The 21,492-nt window shown below is 39.7% G+C and overlaps 4 protein-coding genes across 4 annotated transcripts; 1 reads left to right on the forward strand and 3 right to left on the reverse strand.

Moving 5' to 3' along the window:
• The first annotated feature begins 337 nt into the window (after positions 1-337).
• Positions 338-2,407, forward strand: LOC103958781 (AAA-ATPase ASD, mitochondrial). Its single transcript, XM_048589050.1, has one exon. It carries the CDS (start codon positions 547-549, stop codon positions 2,119-2,121), a length of 1,575 nt encoding a protein of 524 aa, XP_048445007.1. The 5' UTR covers positions 338-546; the 3' UTR covers positions 2,122-2,407.
• Positions 2,408-4,176: 1,769 nt separating this feature from the next.
• LOC103958780 (DDT domain-containing protein DDR4-like) lies at positions 4,177-10,517 on the reverse strand. The gene is given in 13 exon segments (XM_048589049.1): positions 4,177-5,480; positions 5,584-5,781; positions 5,894-5,936; positions 6,520-6,643; positions 6,807-6,899; positions 7,218-7,374; positions 7,539-7,645; positions 8,106-8,187; positions 8,269-8,306; positions 8,410-8,496; positions 9,768-9,878; positions 9,982-10,316; positions 10,319-10,517. Coding segments are annotated over 13 exon segments (2,187 nt in total). The 5' UTR covers positions 10,389-10,517; the 3' UTR covers positions 4,177-4,738.
• A 1,239-nt stretch (positions 10,518-11,756) lies between these two features.
• LOC103958826 (HIPL1 protein-like) lies at positions 11,757-20,532 on the reverse strand. The gene is made up of 8 exons (XM_048589495.1): positions 19,990-20,532; positions 14,792-14,922; positions 14,451-14,608; positions 13,460-14,251; positions 13,105-13,321; positions 12,849-13,027; positions 12,439-12,680; positions 11,757-12,251 (listed from the first exon to the last, which is right to left on the reverse strand). Exons 2-8 carry the CDS (start codon positions 14,880-14,882, stop codon positions 11,849-11,851), a joined length of 2,082 nt encoding a protein of 693 aa, XP_048445452.1. The 5' UTR covers positions 14,883-14,922; positions 19,990-20,532; the 3' UTR covers positions 11,757-11,848.
• On the reverse strand, positions 16,775-19,991 carry LOC103958778 (HIPL1 protein). The gene is made up of 7 exons (XM_048589494.1): positions 19,858-19,991; positions 19,513-19,670; positions 18,532-19,323; positions 18,177-18,393; positions 17,921-18,099; positions 17,512-17,753; positions 16,775-17,377 (listed from the first exon to the last, which is right to left on the reverse strand). The coding sequence occupies exons 1-7, from the start codon at positions 19,949-19,951 to the stop codon at positions 16,975-16,977; spliced, it is 2,085 nt and encodes a 694-aa protein (XP_048445451.1). The 5' UTR covers positions 19,952-19,991; the 3' UTR covers positions 16,775-16,974.
• Positions 20,533-21,492: the final 960 nt, after the last annotated feature.

A 21,492-nucleotide genomic window follows, 5' to 3' on the forward strand; every position in this document is an offset into this window, starting at 1 on the left:
TTAATAATAACATATAACATATTATCCAGATTCCAAGCATATTAAAAATTCTGTCTCAGTGAGACCCACTTTTTTCTTGTGAGCGTCTTATTGCACAACACGTGTCCAATAATTGACTCATTTTAGCTTTTAGATTAGTCAGCTCCCATGCAATTTCTGCACTTTCAGAATTTGGTAGAAATGATAAAAACACATTTTTTTAGTTTCCCAAATACTGTTATTTTATTTAAATGTTGTTTTCGTTCGATTTATTTAATCCGTTGAAAATTTTAATACTTTATGTGCAAAGCAGACTCCACGTAGACCCACCATCAATGTAATCCTCAAAAGTAGAGGTTGTCCTAATCCTGCAGCATCCTCATCGCATTATCTACCTACCCCTTGTATTCACAGTCCCCGTTCTAATCATCAAACACAAAAACAAATGAAGAAAAGGTGCAGCCTTCGGCCAGTGAAACCCTAGACAGTCCCATCCCACTCCCAAGACCTATATATACACCAATATATACGTATTATTATATCTCAAACTCGAGAGCAAGCCCAGAAATGTTGCCACCAACAATGATGAGCCAGCAGATGTTGGCAACAATGGGTTCAACCCTAGCTAGCTTCATGTTCATCTGGGCAATCATCCGCCAGTACTGTCCGTACGAGCTGCGCCGTTTTCTGGAGCGATACTCCCACAGAGTCACGGGCTACTTCTACCCCTACATCAAAATCTCCATCCACGAGTTCACCGGCGACCGCCTCAAGCGGAGCGAGGCCTACTCGGCCGTGGAGGCCTACCTGAGCTCCAACACCTCCAAGAGCGCCAAGCGGCTCAAGGCGGAGATGGTGAAGGACAGCAGCAACCTCGTCCTCAGCATGGACGAGTACGAAAGAGTGACGGACGACTTCCGTGGAGCAAAAGTCTGGTGGGTTCTGTCCAAATCCGTGTCCCCCGCCGGGAGATCTATGTCCATGGCCTATTATCCCGAGCAGGAGAAGCGATTTTACAAGCTGACTTTTCACAAAAAGTACCGGGACATGATCACGGCGGACTATTTAAACCATGTCGTTAATGAAGGGAAGGAGATCCGGGTTAGAAATCGGCAGAGGAAGCTGTACACAAATAGTCCGGGGTACAAATGGCCGAGCTACAAGCAGACGATGTGGAGCCACATTGTGTTCGAACACCCGGCAACGTTCGAGACAATGGCGTTGGATCCGGAGAAGAAGAAGGAGATCATCGAAGATCTGGTGACTTTCAGCAAAAGCAAGGACTTTTATGCAAGAATTGGGAAAGCTTGGAAGAGGGGTTACTTGCTGTACGGTCCTCCGGGGACCGGGAAGTCCACGATGATCGCCGCGATGGCGAATCTGTTGGGGTACGATATTTATGACTTGGAGCTCACGGCGGTGAAGGACAATACGGAGCTGAGGAAGCTATTGATTGAGACCACGAGTAAGAGTATTATTGTGATTGAGGACATCGACTGTTCGCTTGATTTGACAGGGCAGAGGAAGAAGAGGGGGGCGGCGGAGAAGGGTTTTTCGGAGGAGGAGGTAAAGGGTAGCGGAGCCGGGAAGGAGCGCGTTAAAGAGGCGAAAGAGGAAGGGTACGGCGGCAGCAAGGTGACGCTTTCGGGGCTGTTGAACTTCATCGATGGGTTATGGTCTGCATGCGGAGGTGAGAGGGTGGTTGTTTTTACTACTAATTATGTTGAGAAGCTTGATCCTGCATTGATTCGGAGGGGTAGAATGGACAAACACATTGAGCTTTCTTACTGTACTTTTGATGGGTTTAGGGTTTTGGCCAAGAATTACTTGAGGATTGAGAGGCATGAGATGTTTGAGGAGATAGAAAAGCTGATGGGAGTGACGAAAATGACCCCGGCCGACGTTGCTGAGAATCTCATGCCAAAATCACCAAATGATAATCCGGAGAAATGTCTTTTGAATTTTATCCAAGCTCTTGAGGAAGCGATGGAGGAAGGTGCAAAGAAAAAAGATGAACAGATCAAAGAGGTTGATACAAACAAGGCGGAGGTGGCGGCGGAGGAGGGAGTAGGAAACAAAGAGGTTGAAAGCAAAAGCGTTTTGGTTGCCGACGAAATTAGGTCAACTTGGGCAAGTGGGTGATTAGGAATTGGATATTCTCTGAGGCAAATTATCGGGATCCTCTTGACCCAATAACACAGATAGTTGGATTTTGATCCAATGACTATAAATAGGGGATCCTTCTAAAATTATAATAATTGTAGCCGTTGAATCAAAATCCAATGATCCGTGTTAGTGGGTCAGAAGGATCCCGAGGCTTTGCCTCGGAGAGGATCCAATGTTGGGTGATTATTTGGTGGTTTTTGAGTTTAATATGTCAACTAAGCTTAAAGTTCTTTTGGTTAACAATAATATAAAATTTATATGAGTGCTGGAACACGTTTTGACTCCCATTAGTATGAATTTATAATTACAAGTACATGTATGTAGCAATACACTAAACTTGTCAATGGGTCTATCACTAGTTTGGTTATCGTTCAAGTGTGCGATTCAAATTCACAGTCAACGTTTGGAAAAATACGAGCAAACTCCGATTCTTAATCGGTTATGTATGTAAAGTTGTATTAATTTTTTTTTTATATAAAAATGTATGTGAAGTTGTACGAGAACCATCACGAGACCTATTTTTGTTGCATTTTCCTTCACCATAAGCTTTTTAGAGTTCATACCAAATTTTCTGGAAGCAATGTGGGTAACGAAAATCATTCTAGCTACGATTTGGACGCAACTTGTATTTTTCATTAATGTTGAAGGACTTTCGTAAAATGAGACAGTAATGAGGCGGTATTTTAAATCAATCACTCATAACTAAATAGAAAAATCAGATTCATGATAATGTATATTTAGTTTGGAATACTACCATTCCAAATTTTCTTCAATAGGTCGGACTACTCAATAGTACGAAAAGTAAATGGTCAGAATTGAACTGAGAAAATTGAAATTTTACTTAATTACTAATCTAATGGATATAAAACCGAACTATCCAGTAATCCGAACTATTGAAAACTTAGCTTTGAACGTTGGATTTGTGAGCTTGGTTTTAGTACCAAAGGCCTAATGAGTGGCTTTAGGTGAAAGGACAAAAGACCACGTGAGTTATGTGGAGTTGTTCCCATGGTGCTCGATGATTGTTACTCTTTGGATTTTCTTGTTTCACTTTCATACTCCAAAAGAAAGTGAACTCAAAACTCATCCATTTCGAAAGATACTTAAGCAACTTTACGCAGTGGCCACGCAACTACACCACTTTCTCTCGCAATACTCATCCACTCCACACTAAACTAAGATCTTATTTTTATAAAACGACTTATACAGTCCGAACACATTATTATTATGACATTTTGTATTAATAATGCAACAATCTAAGTCGTTTTCCAATCTCACTGACTTGCTGAGTTGTGACACAAAAGTTTAGTCCAATCCATCACATGGATGAAAGCACTCGTAACCCATCACCAAGAAAGTGTTTTTAGTGTAAAAAATACGGTTCGATACGCAAGTGTCATGACACTATACTTTTGCCTTCAAAATATCATTTTTGTTGTTTGTGGATGGTTCTTTTATATTTTAGGCTGCTTTTGTGATGGGTGATAGGGCATCGGACAGCTTTTTACTTGAAAATAGTAAGCCTCATTATTTAATGTGTGACATGATGGATATTTTCTTTACCATCATTGGAAATTAGGAACAGAGGATTCAAAGAATGAGCTGGCTTTTGCTTTTGGCTTATGGATTTTGGAAAGAGATTATCTCCAGGTCTTTTCCACCAAGACCATCAGATCAAAAGATTTGAACCTTCTAAATTTCATCCAACGGTAAAAAATTATCACAATTTTTAGAATTTCACCTTATCAAAAAAGAAAGAAACCATCCTCATTTGTTACGTCTAAACATTAATCCAACCTTATCACGGCGATAATTTCTCTAAACTCACTATTTGTATCCCTAAACTAAACCACACCATAGAACAAAATCTATGCTCCAAATGTACTATCAAATATAGCTCCATTCATAAACTCGAGTGCGGGAGCCCTGGCGTACATAATGCACTCCCGGGCTCCCTAAAAGGACTCCGAAAATGTCACCATGCTTTCGTCGAATTGAAACTGTGCCGAGAAAAAGCTAAGAAATCTAAAATTTCCGGTAAATGAAATGACAAATAAGAAATAAGCCAATCTGAATACAAGATAAGAGCAGTTACCTTCTAAGGGAGGGAGGATGGTTCCATTACAACACAGCCAACCCTAATATGCTCTCGAACTCATACGGCGAATCATTATATCAAGGGATACATGAGCACGAGAGAGAATAATAATACTAAAACTACAAGGGCTTTCGACTTTTAACATCTAAGGCCAAATCTTTCAGTTACAGTATTACCTGAGGGTTATTGTACATTGATCGGATGAACTAAGCAACTCCCAAACAACTTCCATTCACCGGTCCTAGCTCCATAGGTTTCCTTGGACGTTCACATACTAAAAAAATGACTACCTAATCTACATACCTCTCTGCATCACGTCGCTACCCTGTTGCAAATCTCGAACCAAGGTTGTTGCTGCTTAAATACGCCTAGGAGAACTCTGGCCGCAACTTTCTCCATGGGCATAGCGCACAAAATTTATGAATTTTACAATCGTACACTCGGGCTTCCTTGCGAAACACACCTTTGCTATCCAGCAGAGGAGGAAGCCTCGCATCACAAATCATCCGCATCATCTTTCATTAATGTGTTTGGACCGTCATCAAAACCTGAACCAGGGGCTAGCTCGTTGAGGTCGAGGAAACGTCTTTTTTGTACACCTTCGACTTCCTCTTTCCCTGGGCTATTTGGTTTTTCAGGTGGCTGGTTTTGCTCTTTCTCAACTGTTGTCTCAGGATAATTTTCAACAGCCTGATCAACTTTCATTTCTTGGTCCTCAATATTACCATCTGATTCTTGACTTTCCATTGAATAATCCCCGTTCTCACTGGCATCATAATGTTCATCTGATGCATTTGATTTCTCAGGTTTCATAGGCTCTGGTTCTGACTCTGAGAACTCATATTGTCGATAATCAATACGATTTCTGGTGGCCCTCTTACTGCGTCTCAGACCTGACTGGAGCTCATCAACCGATCTCAATTTAGCTTCCCTCCTAGTACGGCCTGGCAACTTCTTCAATTTTCGGGGTTCTTCACTATCCTCGCTGGCACTAGCGGAATCTTCCATTTCCTCTTCTTCCTCTTCTTCAGCATTTTCTTCCTCAAAATGATACTCCTCATCTCCCTCGGAACTACTAGAAAACTTTCTTCTCTCTTTACGTTTCTTTAAGTATTCCTCATCATATATAGCCTCACCAACTATATCATCATCACTGTCAAAGTCTGCGTCATTATCTGAAACTGCTTCAACAAATTCTTTCGCAGAATACCGTTGGGGCCTCTGTCTTCGCCGATTGCTACATGTAACAAATAAAAATCAGTCTACAAAAGCAGTTCAAGGATTTAAAGAATACTGAAGACAAACATTTAAAGAAGAAGAAAAAGAAGAAAATTGCTCACCTTCGATCCAATTGTTCAGATTTGTTATCTTCTTCGTCATAATCGTCGTCATCATAATCAGGTGATTTAGGCGATGCAGCACTAAATCCCACATGTTCATAGGAATTTGTAGCAGCACTCCATTTACCATTACTAGAAGCTTCAGGCCTCCCAACAACCTCTCGTTTCTGTGAAGGGTCCGGAGATGGCTGTTTCTTTCTGACACAGAAGAACAATAAAAATAAGTCAAAAGGACTATATATTGGTATTAAAAAACATGTGTGTGTGTGTGTGTGAGAGAGAGAGAGAGAGAGAAGTATGAAATCCATACTTGGTTACTTTGATTGCCTCATTGATGGACCGGTCATAATCATCTGCAAAATTATTTGACACAACAATCAGATTCCATATATCCATTGACAGATGGGAATAATAACAGTAAGTATAAACATCCTGCCCTGACAAGGCCATCCTCTACTTCCCAAAGTTACAATTAACTCCAGAGCATTTATGTAAAACTCAGATATTTCCTCAAAAAAAAAAAAAAAAAAAAAAAAACTCAATATATAAAATTCAAGGGACATTTCTCAAGAGTAACCAAGGGATATTGCTCAAGCAATCCATTAGGATTTCGTATTACTAGACCACATTTGATAACGCATTAATCTGATCAGTTGATCTTAATCCAAAAAACCCAACCACCACAAGACGAAGCCTCACCAACAGCCACACTTCTATTGTTATAATTTGAAACAATAACCTGCATCTAGTTATTGTATTAATATTATTATTTTAAACAATAACCTGCATCAAGTTATTCAATATGCAACAGAACGACCCCCAAGATCTCAATGGTTAAATCCTCTATTGTGGCTAGTACAAGAATCACTAGGGCTTTTAACCAGAGCAACCGTTATCTGGAGAACGAAAACAAAGTGTAGAAGTTTGTCTCCTTACCAAACGTGTAGGTTACAGGTTTTCTGTCACGAAGAGAGCGCCCTGGACCAAGCCCATCCACCGTCAAAAAATTATCAAGGAGGAGAGCTTGTCTGTGTTGCTTCTTCAGCAACCTCTCTTTCCTCTGCAAATAAAAGTACATGAGATAAAATTCTTTCTACAGAAACAAACCCTAAAAAAAAAATGGTAATTCTCTCAGCAGATATATGAAAATTATTCTTCAACCACATACAAGACATATAAACCCAACAAGGTTAAAAGGTTGGTCAACTATCACTATTGCATACCTTGTGAACCTTCTCAATCTCTGCAAGCATGTCTCCTTTCAACTTCTTTCCTAGCGAAGCCTCCGTTCTATTCTTACTCGAGAAAAGTTTCTCCTGCAACAGCAAATGCTTTTAAATTTGGAGCAGCAAAAAATTCATCCAGAGTAATTATAATGCACTTTTCTTGAATAAGTTATCTCCCATACACAGGAGATAGGATCCAATAAATCTAGCTATTTCTTAATCATTATTTGTTTCAATGTCTCTGCATATGCATCCGTTTCCTCAACAGAATTGGTTTCAGAGGCTCGGATCCAAAAAACATTTGAATATGAAAACTAACTCAGACGCCAACCCTAAAAGTTTTGCAAGGCAATACTAATACAGAGCACAGTAACACAAAGAGATGGGCAAAGAAATTTAGTATCTTACAGAAACATCTAGGAATTCATCGAAATTAGTTGCAACTGTTTCCCACTGATATGATGCACTGGGAAGGACATTGGAACCTTTTCCTTTCACTTTCTTCATATCAACCTTCCTTATCTCCCGATATAATCGATAACCAATTATTGGATCATCTTCATACCTGCAGCATCCACAAACACCCAGTATATAAACACTCAACACAACAGTTCAATTTACATTTTACTCATAAACCCTCCACAATGGAAAGCATATTTGATGGACATGTCATATGAACCAAACAAAGGAAAGCTAAAACGGATATGATAAGAAACTTCATTATATTACCAGTAAGAGATTCCTTGTGAATCACCTCCAATACGTTCTTTGCGAAATGCTGAAAGTTGAACTCCATGCTTCAGTGAGTTGTCAATATAGTTCCGAATATCTTCTTGCTACAATACATCACTCAGATTTAATCCTTCTGGTAAACTAACAAAAGCATAGACACATGATCCGGGAAGTAGGTAATACCAAATTAATTTTCTAGTTCAAAAACATGATCTCCATGTCATACATTCTAAGACCCAATTCTGAAAAGAAAAAAGGGAGGGAGGGAGGGAGGGAGGAGAGAGAGAGAGAGAGAGAGAGAGAGCATTGGGTCTCCAATAGATTTCCATTTCAATTTTTAAAATGGTTAATATTTAGAGTTTAGAGAGAGAGAGAGAGAGAATTGGGACTCCAATAGATTTTCCATTTCAATTTTAAAGAATGGTTAATATTTAGAGTTTGGGCGTACATACTATCATATTGCTTAGGCAATGGACCAAAAAGGTTACTAATAATATTCAATGGATTCTACATTAAGTTTTACAGAAAAGCAATGCTGTTTAAATCAATTAACGATAACAATACCTCAACACGAATATCACAAAGTGCTTTCAAGATGACCACACGGACCCCAGGATCAAGTGTTTTATATGCCTCAATCTCCGCCCTATCAAATTAGCATGATGTGACATGTTATAAATGAAAAAAATTCATACGCTAGAGTAAACAAATACACATGATTGCTCACCCATGTGAAGCAATAATGGGTAGATCCCCCTCTGCAACCTACAATAGACATCCAAATTAGTTAATATGATTCCGCAGAACTACAAAACAAGTTGGCTCTAGCCAAAATATTGCCAAAAACTAATTATACGAGTACAATTACCCAATGCCACCAGTCTCTCAGCTTTCTGCATAAAACAGTGACCCAAGTATCACGTGTGAGTGCCATTCGCGTAATAGGAGGAATTGCCTGTTGAATAAACCAATTAAAATTCAGGGGCAATCCAGTAGCAGTTGCATTGACAAACTATCAACATAACACTAAATTCCCAGAAGCATGAGCATTCCATGGGTAATATAAGATTAAAATTACAAGGGGACATTTTATAATCCATTCACTAGAATATGACTTAAAACATCCACATTTATACAGTAAAATGGAAAAACTTAAAGTTCCAGACTTACAAGGATTTTATACATGAAAATGACAAAAGAAAAAAATTAAATCTTTAGAAATATCACAAGGGATCCTTCCTTTTCCAGGAGTATTGACATGTTCTAAAAAGTTCAATTAAATTGGGAACAGTAGGTGGACAATAAGAAATATATAATCAATAAACTTGTAACCATGATTCTGGTCCTCTACCATGACAGAAATAGCAGGGGCTATGCACTGGTGTGAGTTAGCAATTAAATTCAAGTATACAGAGCAAAACAGATGAGAGAATTAAAGAAGGCATGATTAACAAAGAATTAATAGCAAAGACGGTGTAAGATAGGAGAAGTAAAAGGAGTCACACAATCAACTCCATTCTATTGGGGTAATGGCTTTGAAAGATTTAATTGACTTGTCAAACCACACTGGTCTTTGGAAGAGGCTTGGCTACAATACTAGTCCTCGCATAGGACATGTCTTCTGCAGAAATTTAGACGAGATTCCACTCAAAGGTCATGTCTCAAAAGCCACCGAAAAGACAAAAACATATATTATTCCAAATTATATGATATGACACAGGTCTCTTGCACTGCTGCAAACCAACCCAATCGCACCATAAATGTGCTGCAAGTGCCTAATAGAAACCACCAAACTCTTCTTTTACATCTATTTCTTGAACTTTAAAAGTGTTTGCAAACACAAGAGCTCAAGTATTGAGGCCATTTTGGGCCAGGGTTCTTCAGACCACAGATTGTGGTCGTTAACATTTAGAAAACCATCCCTCCGGGAACATCCAATAACAGTTAGAAAGAAAAACATATCACCTCCAAGAAAGAAGCTGTTTTCATTCCTATCTGTCATTTAGAAACCCTATCTGCCTTTTAAAAGGAACCTAAATCCTATGCACAGGCGAAGTTTTCCACTATGAATCAAGCTATAACAACTCTAATAGACTGCTAACGGATTTACACGGAGGAATGCTTCCGAACTTTTAAGCAATAAAACATAAAAAGTTACAAGCTTTATACCAAATATGAACTAATGAAAACTAACAATGCACAAAGTTGCAAGTGTTTTCGACCAACCTTCAACAATGGAATGTGAATGTCACTCAAAGTATCGTTGGGTGTGATCAAAGCCGTCTCCAACTCCTCCGCCGAGAACTCAGCCGAAATGTTCAGCAGCGGCCGATAAACCTGAGAAATACAGAACAGAATGGAAAGCACATAAGCCCTAAAACACCATGAAACCAACCACAAAACCCTAAAAAGGAAAAAATCGAAGCTTTCGAGAGCTTACGTGCAAAAAATTGAGTACGGAAGCCAATTCCCACATAGAGCGGAGGGTCCAGCGAGGCAATAGCGAGGGCGGGGGAGGTTCCACCAGCGGCGTCACAATCTTGCTGGCGCTGCTGCATTGCGGAGACGATCGCTCGTCGTCTCTCTGCTGCTGCTGCTGTTCCTTTTTGCTGACGGCTCGCCGTTTCTCGGCTGGGTGGTTCTGCTGCTGCTGGAACTGCTGCTGTATCCGAGCGGCGGCGCGTATGGTGCAGGCGCGGGAGGGGCGGTTGCTCCTGGACAAGGGAGGCGTGGGGGCCGGGGCCGGAGCCGATGCCTTGTTGTCGTTCTGAGGGGTTGTTCTTGCTGCTGGGGCTCCGGCGAGGATCGGACGGCTGGGATCGGAGGAAGTGAAGATTCCAGAGACATGGTTTTTGGGGAGATCGAGCAGAGAGAGAGGGTTTAGGATGAGATTACATGCAGAGGATCGGCAACATTGGGGGTTAGGGTTTGTGGGTTAATTTCGTTTTTGGAATTTTAGAGTGAGAAACACAGAGGAGAGAGGAGAGAGAAGAAGAAGGGCATGGAGGAGCAGGGACCAAAAGCTCCAAACCACCATTCACATATCTCTCTGGGTTTATTATTTTTGAGTTAATTGGAAGTAGCTTCATTAAATTTTTTATCTTAAATTAAAAATTTGTGAATATTAATTTTGAATTTATTATAATATAGAGTAATGATCGTTTTGATTAATTAATTAATTAATTAATTTAAATATTTGTGCTTAATCCGAAAAAGAAAAGGAGAAGGAGATTATATAAAATGAATAACATTACACAAATTGAACTCAATTTAAAAAAATAAGATGAATGTGAATTCAGAGTTAGCGGCATGAAAGATATCCGTCTCTTTAGACACTCGTTCGATTTTTTTTTTTATATTATTTGAGTTACTTTAGAATAAAAAGACCATTTCATCAAAAATATATTTTAATTATTGCGTAACGTATTTTCTAGTAGAATTTGTGTAATTGGCATAAAAATAAAAAATAAAAACCCCTATTTAAGGTAAAAGAATAAAGTGATGTGATAATCCATCGAACTGCGGACCTTCACCCTTTCCTGTTTTTACATTATTTTATTTATTTGTGTTTTTTATTTTCTTTTATTTTCAATTGTCCTTTTCTACTTTTTTTAGTATAAGAAATAGATAGAGGAACGTCAAGCCAGAGATGAACAGTTTAAGTGAATATATATTATAAATTAATTATTATGAAGATTAAAATTACACATTAAATTATTATTAGGATAATAATTAAGTGTTCATTAATGTGTATTCTATATACTAACTATCTGATTTAGTTAAATTAAAAAATATTACGGTTCTATTTTTTAAAGTCCAAAAATATAAATGATTTTGTTATTATTTTAAAAAAGCTAAGCCTCTTTTCCTCTAATTTTTGTGCACAATTGTTTCTTTAACTTCATTATTAATCATAATTAATATACTTCAATCACTTTCATCACATATTAACACAAACCATTCCCTTGAATTCCAAAGCCAATTTTCTTTTGTTTGTTTTTATTTCCTTTATGCAAGAAACACTATAAATATGAGCAATTTTTCGGTGCATTTGGAACACTGCTACGTAGTATTACTATTTAACCAAAATTTTAATACATATATTTGTTTATTTTATTTTAGGCTAGAAATAATGCTTATGAACCTCGTCATCAACCCATTGTATAACACATAAAACGCTACCCCACGTCGCAAATGTTTCCTGTACACACAAAATTCACAAGAAATAAAATCTCCCCTTTTAACACTCAAAACATATAATTACAAAGAAAAGTTGCAAACACATTGATACAAAAGCCTACAAAATGCTAGACAAAACTGAGGAGAAGCAACACTAGAGAAGAAAACATGAGCACTGCATTCTTCGATGGGTGACTTAACCACCAAGCATGGGATTTAGGCAAACCAGTAGGACCTGGGGTTGCACCAGCAGTCGCATTCTCCTTCGAGCATGTGTAACGACACCGACTAGGCCGAGCAACTCTGTAAACGCCGCTGCTGGCTAGAACGAACATGTCCTTGCGGTTGTCCTCCCCGAATGAGAAAATGTAGCCTAGAGCCGGAAGACTACTGTCCGGGACAGAGCTGCAAGCTATCGGAGAGTCACTTGCGCAGCTGAAAGGGATTTTGCTCGAGCTATAGTTTCCGCTGTTTTCTGGATCTTCGGAGCCTGCCCATATTGCACCAGCGTACAAATCTCCATACACATACCTGAAAATAAAAGCCTCGTAAAAGCTCAATACTTCAATAGTACTAGTGCAAAAATGTGCAGTCAAGAAAATGCCTCAGTTCTCTTAGCTAGGCCAGTTTCCGAGATAAATTTTAATTATTTTTGAAGGTGTTTTATACTTTTGATTTACTTCTACGACGAGCTGAAAGAATGATGATGATCAGTTACCTTCCATACGTGCACGGATCAGTCTCAGACCGATAGATATAGCCCCCGGTTATAGATGCCGAACCTTCTATCTTGTTCACTTCAGAATGGTTGTACCCCATGACGGGAAAAATTACGTCTGTAGGTTTTGTGGATGTGTTTCCAGCAAGCGACTTTGGAGGAGTGTAAGTGTATGGGCCTTCGTAAAAACGCCAGCCATAGTTTCCACCCTTGGTGATCACATCCACCTCTTCATATAGATCCTGTTAGGTGAACAAATCAGTGTCAGAGGAATGAATTTTTAAGGGGAAGAATTTTTTTTTGTATTTCTCTTTAGTTCATGTCGGAAACAGAAAATTTCGAAGACTTGGGATCTTCTGGCAGACAGAAATTGCTTGTAAAAACTTAGAGATGAAAGATTTATTCTATACCTGCCCGACATCTGCGCACAAAAAGTAGGAAGGATTTTCTGCATCAAAACTGCAGCGCCACGGATTTCTTAGTCCTAGAGCCCAAATTTCCGGCCTCAATGCTGGATCTTCGGTGAATGGATTGTCTTTGGGGATGGAGTAGTTTCCCCACAGACCAAGTTTTTCCATTTCTGCTGCACCTGGAGATACATTGCAAGGTTGTCAAATGTGCAAAAGGAAGCAGATTGGTTTTGGCAGCAGAAATGCTGGTACTCACTTGGTACATTATCAACGTCGAGCCTCATAATCTTTCCGAGCAAAGATTTCTTGTTTTGAGAGAAATTGTATGGATCACCTACACCGCCACCATCTCCCATCATGAAGTATAAGTATCCATCTTCCGGTCCAAAGAGTATCTGTCCTGCATGATGACCAGTGAAAGGAAGGCCCATGGTAAATATCCTCCTTACTTCCATTGGTTTAGCGCTCGTTGCCTGGCAGTAGGATTCATTGGGAGCAGCATTGCAGTCAGTTTTCATGAAAAAAAGGCACAACAGGAAGTATGAAAACTTAAAGCAATGAGCGAGTTAAAGTAACCGAAAATTGACAAAAGAGAGTATGTAGTGGTGTACCAAGGAAGGCTGGGATGCGGTACCATTAGCAGTATATTCTGCTACAACACTTTGGTACTGGCACGGCTGAGCACCATTATCGGAACCTAGCTTCGAAGGATCACAATCAACATCTGAATTACATGAACATCGTCCAGTGCATCCAGGCCACTTAACCTTGTCACAGTTGAACGAAGCAAAAAACCGACCATTTTGCGCAAAATTGGGATGGAACGCCATCCCCATCATTCCAAACTCAGTATCAAAATGAACCTCATCGGTTAAATCAACAAAGGGACTTGACTCATCAAGCCCCATTACTCCTCCTGATCCATCTTCAGGAATTGTTGCCAGCCAAATTTTGCCTTCCTGGGTCGAGAAAAATGCGCGGTTGGAGCCATCCGGATGAGCAACCATGTTGAGGTAAGATCCATTTCCAATTTTCTCAAGGCACAAACCATGTGGGGGGATGGGAATGCCGGAATCATTCAGTGTGACTGGTTTGCCATTGAAACATACTGATTCGTCACTAGAGGCTCCGCCAAATGCGCTGCAGAAAGCGGATTTTGATTGCCAGAGTTTGGTTAGCTCAGTGGCATTGGTCTTGGCAGGCGGTCCACCTTGTAATGAAGGGTTAAAGGGGGAGTTCAAAATCGACACATTTTGGCATGCGTCCCATACGGTGGAGCAAAAATTGGTTACTGCTTCTTTAGACTGGGATGAATTTGATGAAAAAGTTGAGTTGCAGAGGACCGGAACAGGGCGGATCACAGAGTCGATGGTAAATAGCTCACCCGAAAATGGATCACACCTCTGAAATCCATAGCAGAAAGGAAACCAGGAGATGATATGCATCATGCTCTCTTTAGACGTACAAAATTTTAAAATTGAAAAAATTGTAACTTTATAAGTTTATATACAAGTACTGGGGTAAACGCTGCTAATCACTTGAGCTACAAACCGCTTGTAGAAACATTATATAGTTTACAAAAAGGGAAAGAGAAGGACTTACTGCACAAAGTACTGATTTCAAAAGGGAAGCACAGCCAGAATTGGAGATGTTCATGGTTTGGAATTGCTTCTGAATTTGTGAATCTTCAGTGGAGTTGCAGCAGGCAGTTTCGTTGTAAGGACAAAACTTGAGCGGAACACTCAGAGTAGAAGGTGCCCCTGCAATCAATTAAACCATTTGGATTCAATTTCATAAGGAATTTAAGATACTCAAACACAAAGCATAATACGAGTGATATTCTACTTCAAACTAACCTAAACTACCGGGAAGAGGATTCCAACGTAAAGCAGCAAACTTTGTAATGCAAAATTGATAAAAAGGAAATAGAGGGAAAAACTCACTTGAATCAATGCATAAAGGATGTGAAGTTGAAGGATTGAACAGCAGCAGCAAGCTGCATAGCAGAAGTCCAATAGCAAGAACTCTACCCATCTCCACACCAGAAGAGAGAGAGAGAGAGAGAGAGAGAGAGATAGGGGGGAGAGAGAGAGAGAGAGAGAGGAAGAGATTGCTTTCCTGTCCCTCCCGCTTTAATCTAATTAACAAGTCCAAATAGCAACACTGTTGCTTTCACTGACTTGAGAGAAATGCAAATTTGAAGTTCACAGAATTATCAACTTCTGCCAATCCAACCACTCTCTTCTACCGGTATGCTTCTCCATTATAGCACATTCACATGTTCCTCTCTCTCTCTCTCTCTCTCTCTCCACTCTCTCTCTCTCTCTCTGAAGACCAAAACTTTAATATTCAGCTTCCAGAAGGGATAGCATTTTAAATCTCTATCTCTCTCTCTCTCTCTCTCTCTCTGAAGACCAAAACTTTAATATTCAGCTTCCAGAAGGGATAGCATTTTAAATCTCTATCTCTCTCTCTCTCTCTCTCTCTCTGAAGACCAAAACTTTAATATTCAGCTTCCAGAAGGGATAGCATTTTAAATCTCTATCTCTCTCTCTCTCTCTCTCTCTCTCTCTTGAGCTCAGCTGCAGAAATGGATTTGTTTTCAATATCTGTCCCCCTCTTTTCACAACCCCTTGGACAAATTTTTCATTTTTCAACTCATTGATTCAAAGGCTGAAGCTTTATGAACAACTTGCAAGATTTTAGAAATTGGGGGTTGGACTTTTGGGTTAAATTTTTTATCTAAACTCATGAGGGTTGTTGGGAAGATAGATAAATTAGACGCCCACTTGTTTTGTTGTTTGCATAGATTAAAAACAACTAACTTTGGATCAATCTTGGGTGGTTTTCAGTGGTGCCAAATTTGAATACCCAAATGCCCTTGCGGGTAGGGTGGGTGTGTTCAAAGTTTGAAAAACCACCCAACACCAAAGGACAAGCTGGAAAATCATCACAATATTCCGATCCCCTCGAGATCCTTTTGGTGAGAATTTTGAAGATCCGTAAATTGTGTATGTTTATCGTACATCGTGTGATCAGTTTTTATCAAGTACCTTTATATCTATTTTTAAATAAAAATATTTAAAAGAATTTCTGACCGCATGATGTACGATGAACAAACACGATTTATAGATCTTGAAATCTTTACAAAGAGGATCGGACGAGGATCCGAACTCACTATATTCAATACGATTTGGGATCCCACTTGGATTTTAGCAATAAAAAACCCCTAATGCTGGGATCCAACGGCATTCATGACTCGATTGTGGAAGGAAAAAACCAAAACAAGATGTGGGATTAATGGATGGTGCTATCATATAGTTAACAATTAATGTTCTTATCTATGTGGTCACATGGAGAGTTAAGAACCGAGGGCATGAAATCGATGCATAGAAGTCTCTTTAAGAGAGAATTTTTGCAGGCGAGCCTAACCAGTTAGATAGTCGAGCGTTTATTACAAAAGAAAGAGTATTTGAGTATTATCTGATCTGATCCTATTCAAGTGACGCAAAGAGATTATAACCAAGTGTATGAAACAAGGATATAGATGTATCTCTTCCCTGTTGATAAAACTCAACACCTAATAAGAGGTGGTTAGGTTGAAATAATATCAGTGATATCGATGAACCATATTAAACCTGAAAATTTAACATCGTAGTTAGGAATAAAACTTAAATAAGACAATTTGATCAGTTACATGGTTGGGCTCCTCTCATAATGAAATAACTCTCATTATATTACTCAGTACGACCCTTACTGGATAGCCTTAACCCACTCGAGTTTTTCTACTCTTCTAGATGTGAAGCTCTTCAAAATAAAATGAAATAGTAAGGGTCGTCATGAGAATCGTGACATGTCGAAAAATCAATGTTTGTCAGTGCCTTCTGGGATTGTAAAAATTGAGTAAACTAAATAAACAAAATGGCTCAAGGACAAAGCTTGTTCACATTAAATAAGTGAAAAAAGCAGCTGTAATTGTCGAACGTATAATTAAATTCTACACCAGGTCGCAAATGTTTGCGGTACACAAAAAATTCTCAAGAAATAAAATCTCCCCTTTTAACACTCAAAACATATAATTACAAACAAAAGTGGCGAACACACTGATACAAAAGCCTACAAAATGCTAGACAAAACTGAGGAGAAGCAACACTAGAGAAGAAAACATGAGCACTGCATTCTTCGATGGGTGACTTAACCACCAAGCATGGGATTTAGGCAAACCAGTAGGACCTGGGGTTGCACCAGCAGTCGCATTCTCCTTTGAGCATGTGTAACGACACCGACTAGGCCGAGCAACTCTGTAAACGCCGCTGCTGGCTAGAACGAACATGTCCTTGCGGTTGTCCTCCCCGAATGAGAAAATGTAGCCTAGAGCCGGAAGACTACTGTCCGGGACGGAGCTGCAAGCTATCGGAGAGTCACTTGCGCAGCTGAAAGGGATTTTGCTCGAGCTATAGTTTCCGCTGTTTTCTGGATCTTCGGAGCCTGCCCATATTGCACCAGCGTACAAATCTCCATACACATACCTGCAAATAAAAGCCTCGTCAAGATCAATACTTCGATAGTACTAGTGCAAAAATGTGCAGTCAAGAAAATGCTTCAGTTCTCTTAGCTAGGCCAGTTTCCGAGACGAGCTGAAAGAATGACGACGATCAGTTACCTTCCATACGTGCACGGATCAGTCTCAGACCGATAGATATAGCCCCCGGTTATAGATGCCGAACCTTCTATCTTGTTCACTTCAGAATGGTTGTACCCCATGATGGGAAAAATTACGTCTGTAGGTTTTGTGGATGTGTTTCCAGCAAGTGACTTTGGAGGAGTGTAAGTGTATGGGCCTTCGTAAAAACGCCAGCCATAGTTTCCACCCTTGGTGATCACATCCACCTCTTCATATAGATCCTGTTAGGTGAACAAATCAGTGTCAGAGGATGTAATTTTTAAGGGGAAGAAATTTTTTTGTAGTTCTCTTTAGTTCATGTCGGAAACAGAAAATTTTGAAAACTTGGGATCTTCTGGCAGACAGAAATTGCTTGTAAAAACTTAGAGATGAAAGATTTATTCTATACCTGCCCGACATCTGCGCACATAAAGTAGGAAGGATTTTCTGCATCAAAACTGCAGCGCCACGGATTTCTTAGTCCTAGAGCCCAAATTTCCGGCCTCAATGCTGGATCTTCGGTGAATGGATTGTCTTTGGGGATGGAGTAGTTTCCCCACAGACCAAGTTTATCCATTTCCGCTGCACCTGGAAATACATTGCAAGGTTATCAAATGTGCAATAGGAAGCAGATGGGTTTTGGTAACAGAAACGCTGGTACTCACTTGGTACATTATCAACGTCGAGCCTCATAATCTTTCCGAGCAAAGATTTCTTGTTTTGAGAGAAATTGTATGGATCGCCTACACCGCCACCATCTCCCATCATGAAGTATAAGCACCCATCTTCCGGTCCAAAGAGTATCTGTCCTGCATGATTACTTGTGAAGGGAAGGCCCATGGTAAATATCCTCCTTACTTCCATTGGTGTAGCGCTCGTTGCCTGGCAGTACGATTCATTGGGAGGAGCATTGCGGTCAGTTTTCGTGAAAAAAAGGCACAACAGGAAGTATGAAAGCTTAAAGCAATGAGCGAGTTAAAGTAACCGAAAATTGATATAAGAGAGTATGTAGTGGTGTACCAAGGAAGGCTGGGATGCAGTACCATTGGCAGAATATTCTGCTATAACACTTTGGTACTGGCACGGCTGAGCACCATTATCGGAACCTAGCTTCGAAGGATCACAATCAACATCTGAATTACATGAACATCGTCCAGTGCATCCAGGCCACTTAACCTTGTCACAGTTGAACGAAGCAAAAAATCGACCATTTTGCGCGAAATTGGGATGGAACGCCATCCCCATCATTCCAAATGTAGTATCGAAATGAACCTCATCGGTTAGATCAACAAAGGGACTCGACTCATCAAGCCCCATAACTCCTCCTGATCCATCTTCAGGAATTGTTGCCAGCCAAATTTTGCCTTCCTGGGTCGAGAAAAACGCGCGGTTGGAGCCATCCGGATGAGCAACCATGTTGAGGTAAGATCCATTTCCAATTTTCTCAAGGCACAAACCATATGGGGGGATGGGAATGCCGGAATCATTCAGTGTGACCGGCTCACCATTGAAACATACTGATTCGTCGCTAGAGGCTCCGCCAAATGCGCTGCAGAAAGCAGATTTTGATTGCCAGAGTTTGGTTAGCTCAGTGGCATTGGTCTTGGCAGGCGGTCCACCTTGTAATGAAGGGTTAAAGGGGGAGTTCAAAATCGACACATTTTGGCATGTGTCCCATACGGTGGAGCAAAAATTGGTTACTGCTTCTTTAGACTGGGATGAATTTGATGAAACAGTTGAGTTGCAGAGAACCGGAACACGGCGGATCACAGAGTCGACGGTAAATAGCTCACCCGAAAACGGATCACACCTCTGAAATCCATAGCCGAAAGGAAATCAGGAGTTGATATGCATCATGCTCTCACTAATGTACAAAATTTTAAAGTTGAAAACATTGTAATTTTAGATACAAGTACTAGGTAAACGCTCCTAATCACTTGAGCTACAAACCGCTTGCGGAAACATTATATAGTTTACAAAAAGGGAAAGAGAAGGACTTACTGCACAAAGTACTGATTTCAAAAGGGAAGCACAGCCAGAATTGGAGATGTTCATGGTTTGGAATTGCTTCTGAATTTGTGAATCTTCAGTGGAGTTGCAGCAGGCAGTTTCGTTGTAAGGACAAAACTTGAGTGGGGCACTCAGAGTAGAAGGTGCCCCTACAATCAATTAAACCATTTGGATTCAATTTCATAAGGAATTTAAGATACTCAAACACAAGTCATAATAATACGAGCGATATTTTATTTTAAACTAATCTAAACTGCCGGGAAGAGGATTCGAACGTAAAGCAGCAAACTTTGTAATACAAAATTAATAAAAAGGAAATAGAGAAAAAAAACTCACTTGAATCAATGCATAAAGGATGTGAAGTTGAAGGACTGAACAACAGCAGATGCAAGCTGCATAGCAGAAGTCCAATAGCAAGAACTCTACCCATCCCCACACCAGAAGAGAGAGAGAGAGAGAGAGAGAGAGAGAGAGAGGAAGAGATTGTTTTCCTGTCCCTCCCCCTTTAATCTAATTAACAGGTCCAAATAGCAACACTGTTGCTTTCATTGACTTGAGAGAAATGCAAATTTGAAGCTCACAGAATTATCAACTTCTGCCAATCCAACCACTCTCTTCTGCTGGTATGCTTCTCCATTATAGCACATTCACATGTTCCTCTCTCTCTCTCTCTCCTCTCTCCACTCTCTCTCTCTCTCTCTCTAAAGACCAAAATTTTAATATTCAGCTTCCAGAAGGGATATCATTTTCAATCTCTCTCTCTCTCTCTCAGCTGCAGAAATGGATTTGTTTTCGATATCTGTCCCTCTCTTTTCACAACCCCTTTGACTGATTTTCATTTTTCAACTCTTGATTCAAAGGCTGAAGCTTTATGAGCAACTTGCAAGTTTTTAGATATTGGGGGTTGGACTTTTGGGTTGTATTGTTTATCTAAATTCATTAGGGTTGTTGGGAAGATATATAAATTGGACGCCCACTTGTTTATGTTGTTTGCATAGATTAAAAAAACTAACTTTGGATAGATCTTGGGTGGTTTTCAGTGTGTCTTGTGCCAAAATTGAACACCCAAACGCCCTTGCGCGTAGGGTGGGTGCGTTCAAAGTTTGAAAAAACCACCCAACACCAAAAGACAAGCCGGAAAAGCATCACAATATTCCCAACAGATCCTCTCCCGATCCCTTTGGTGAGGATTTGGAGATCCGTGAATTATGTCTGTTCATCGTACATCATGTAATAAGTCTTTATCAAGTATTGTTTATTTTTATTTTTAAATAAAAATATTTAAAATGATTTCTGACCGTACGATGTACGATAAACAGACACGATTTACGAATTTTTGAGATCCTCATAAAGAGGATTCAGCGAGGATCCGACTCACAATATTCAATATGATTTGGGATCCCACTTGGATTTTAGCAATAAAAAAACCCTAATGCTATGCTGGGATCCAACAGCATTGATGACATCGATTGTGGAAGGAAAAAACCAAAATATGATGTGAGATTAATGGATGGTGCTATCATATAGTTAACAATTAATGTTCTTATCTATGTGGTCACATGGAGAGATAAGAACCGAGGGTAAGAAATCGATGCATAGAAGTCTCTTTTAGGAGAGAATTTTGGCAGGCGAGCCTCACCAGTTAGATAGTCGAGCATTTATTACGAAAAAATGAGTATATTTGAGTATTATTCAACTCGACTTCATTCACGAGATGCAAAGAGATTATAACCGAATGTATGAAACAAGGATATAAATGTATCTCTCTTTTGTTGATAAAACTTAACACCTAACAATGAGTGGTTAGGTTGAAACAATATCGGTGATATCAATGAACGATATTAAGCGTGAAAGTTTAACATCATAATTAGGAATAAAACTTAGATAAGACAACTTAATTAGGCTACGTGGTCGGCCCCTCTTATAATGAAATAAATCGCATTGTATTACTCAGTACGAGCCTCACTAGGT

This window comes from the organism of the source record quoted next, unplaced genomic scaffold (assembly GCF_019419815.1).
Source record: "Pyrus x bretschneideri cultivar Hongxiangsu unplaced genomic scaffold, Pyrus_bretschneideri_v1 Contig3, whole genome shotgun sequence".
NCBI lineage: Eukaryota > Viridiplantae > Streptophyta > Magnoliopsida > Rosales > Rosaceae > Pyrus > Pyrus x bretschneideri.

Excerpts from the sequence above, each read along its gene's own strand:
- LOC103958781 (XM_048589050.1), top strand. The coding sequence starts at position 547 with ATGTTGCCACCAACAATGATGAGCCAGCAGATGTTGGCAACAATGGGT.
- LOC103958778 (XM_048589494.1), bottom strand. The coding sequence starts at position 19,951 with ATGGGTAGAGTTCTTGCTATTGGACTTCTGCTATGCAGCTTGCATCTG. Across the intron at positions 19,671-19,857 it reads TCCTTTATGCATTGATTCAA|GGGCACCTTCTACTCTGAGT; the intron begins GTGAGTTTTTTT and ends AATTGATTGTAG. Across the intron at positions 18,394-18,531 it reads CTGCATCCCAGCCTTCCTTG|GCAACGAGCGCTACACCAAT; the intron begins GTACACCACTAC and ends TCGTACTGCCAG.
- LOC103958826 (XM_048589495.1), bottom strand. The coding sequence starts at position 14,882 with ATGGGTAGAGTTCTTGCTATTGGACTTCTGCTATGCAGCTTGCTGCTG. Across the intron at positions 14,252-14,450 it reads TGAAATCAGTACTTTGTGCA|AGGTGTGATCCATTTTCGGG; the intron begins GTAAGTCCTTCT and ends TATGGATTTCAG. Across the intron at positions 12,252-12,438 it reads GATCCGTGCACGTATGGAAG|GTATGTGTATGGAGATTTGT; the intron begins GTAACTGATCAT and ends TTTTATTTTCAG.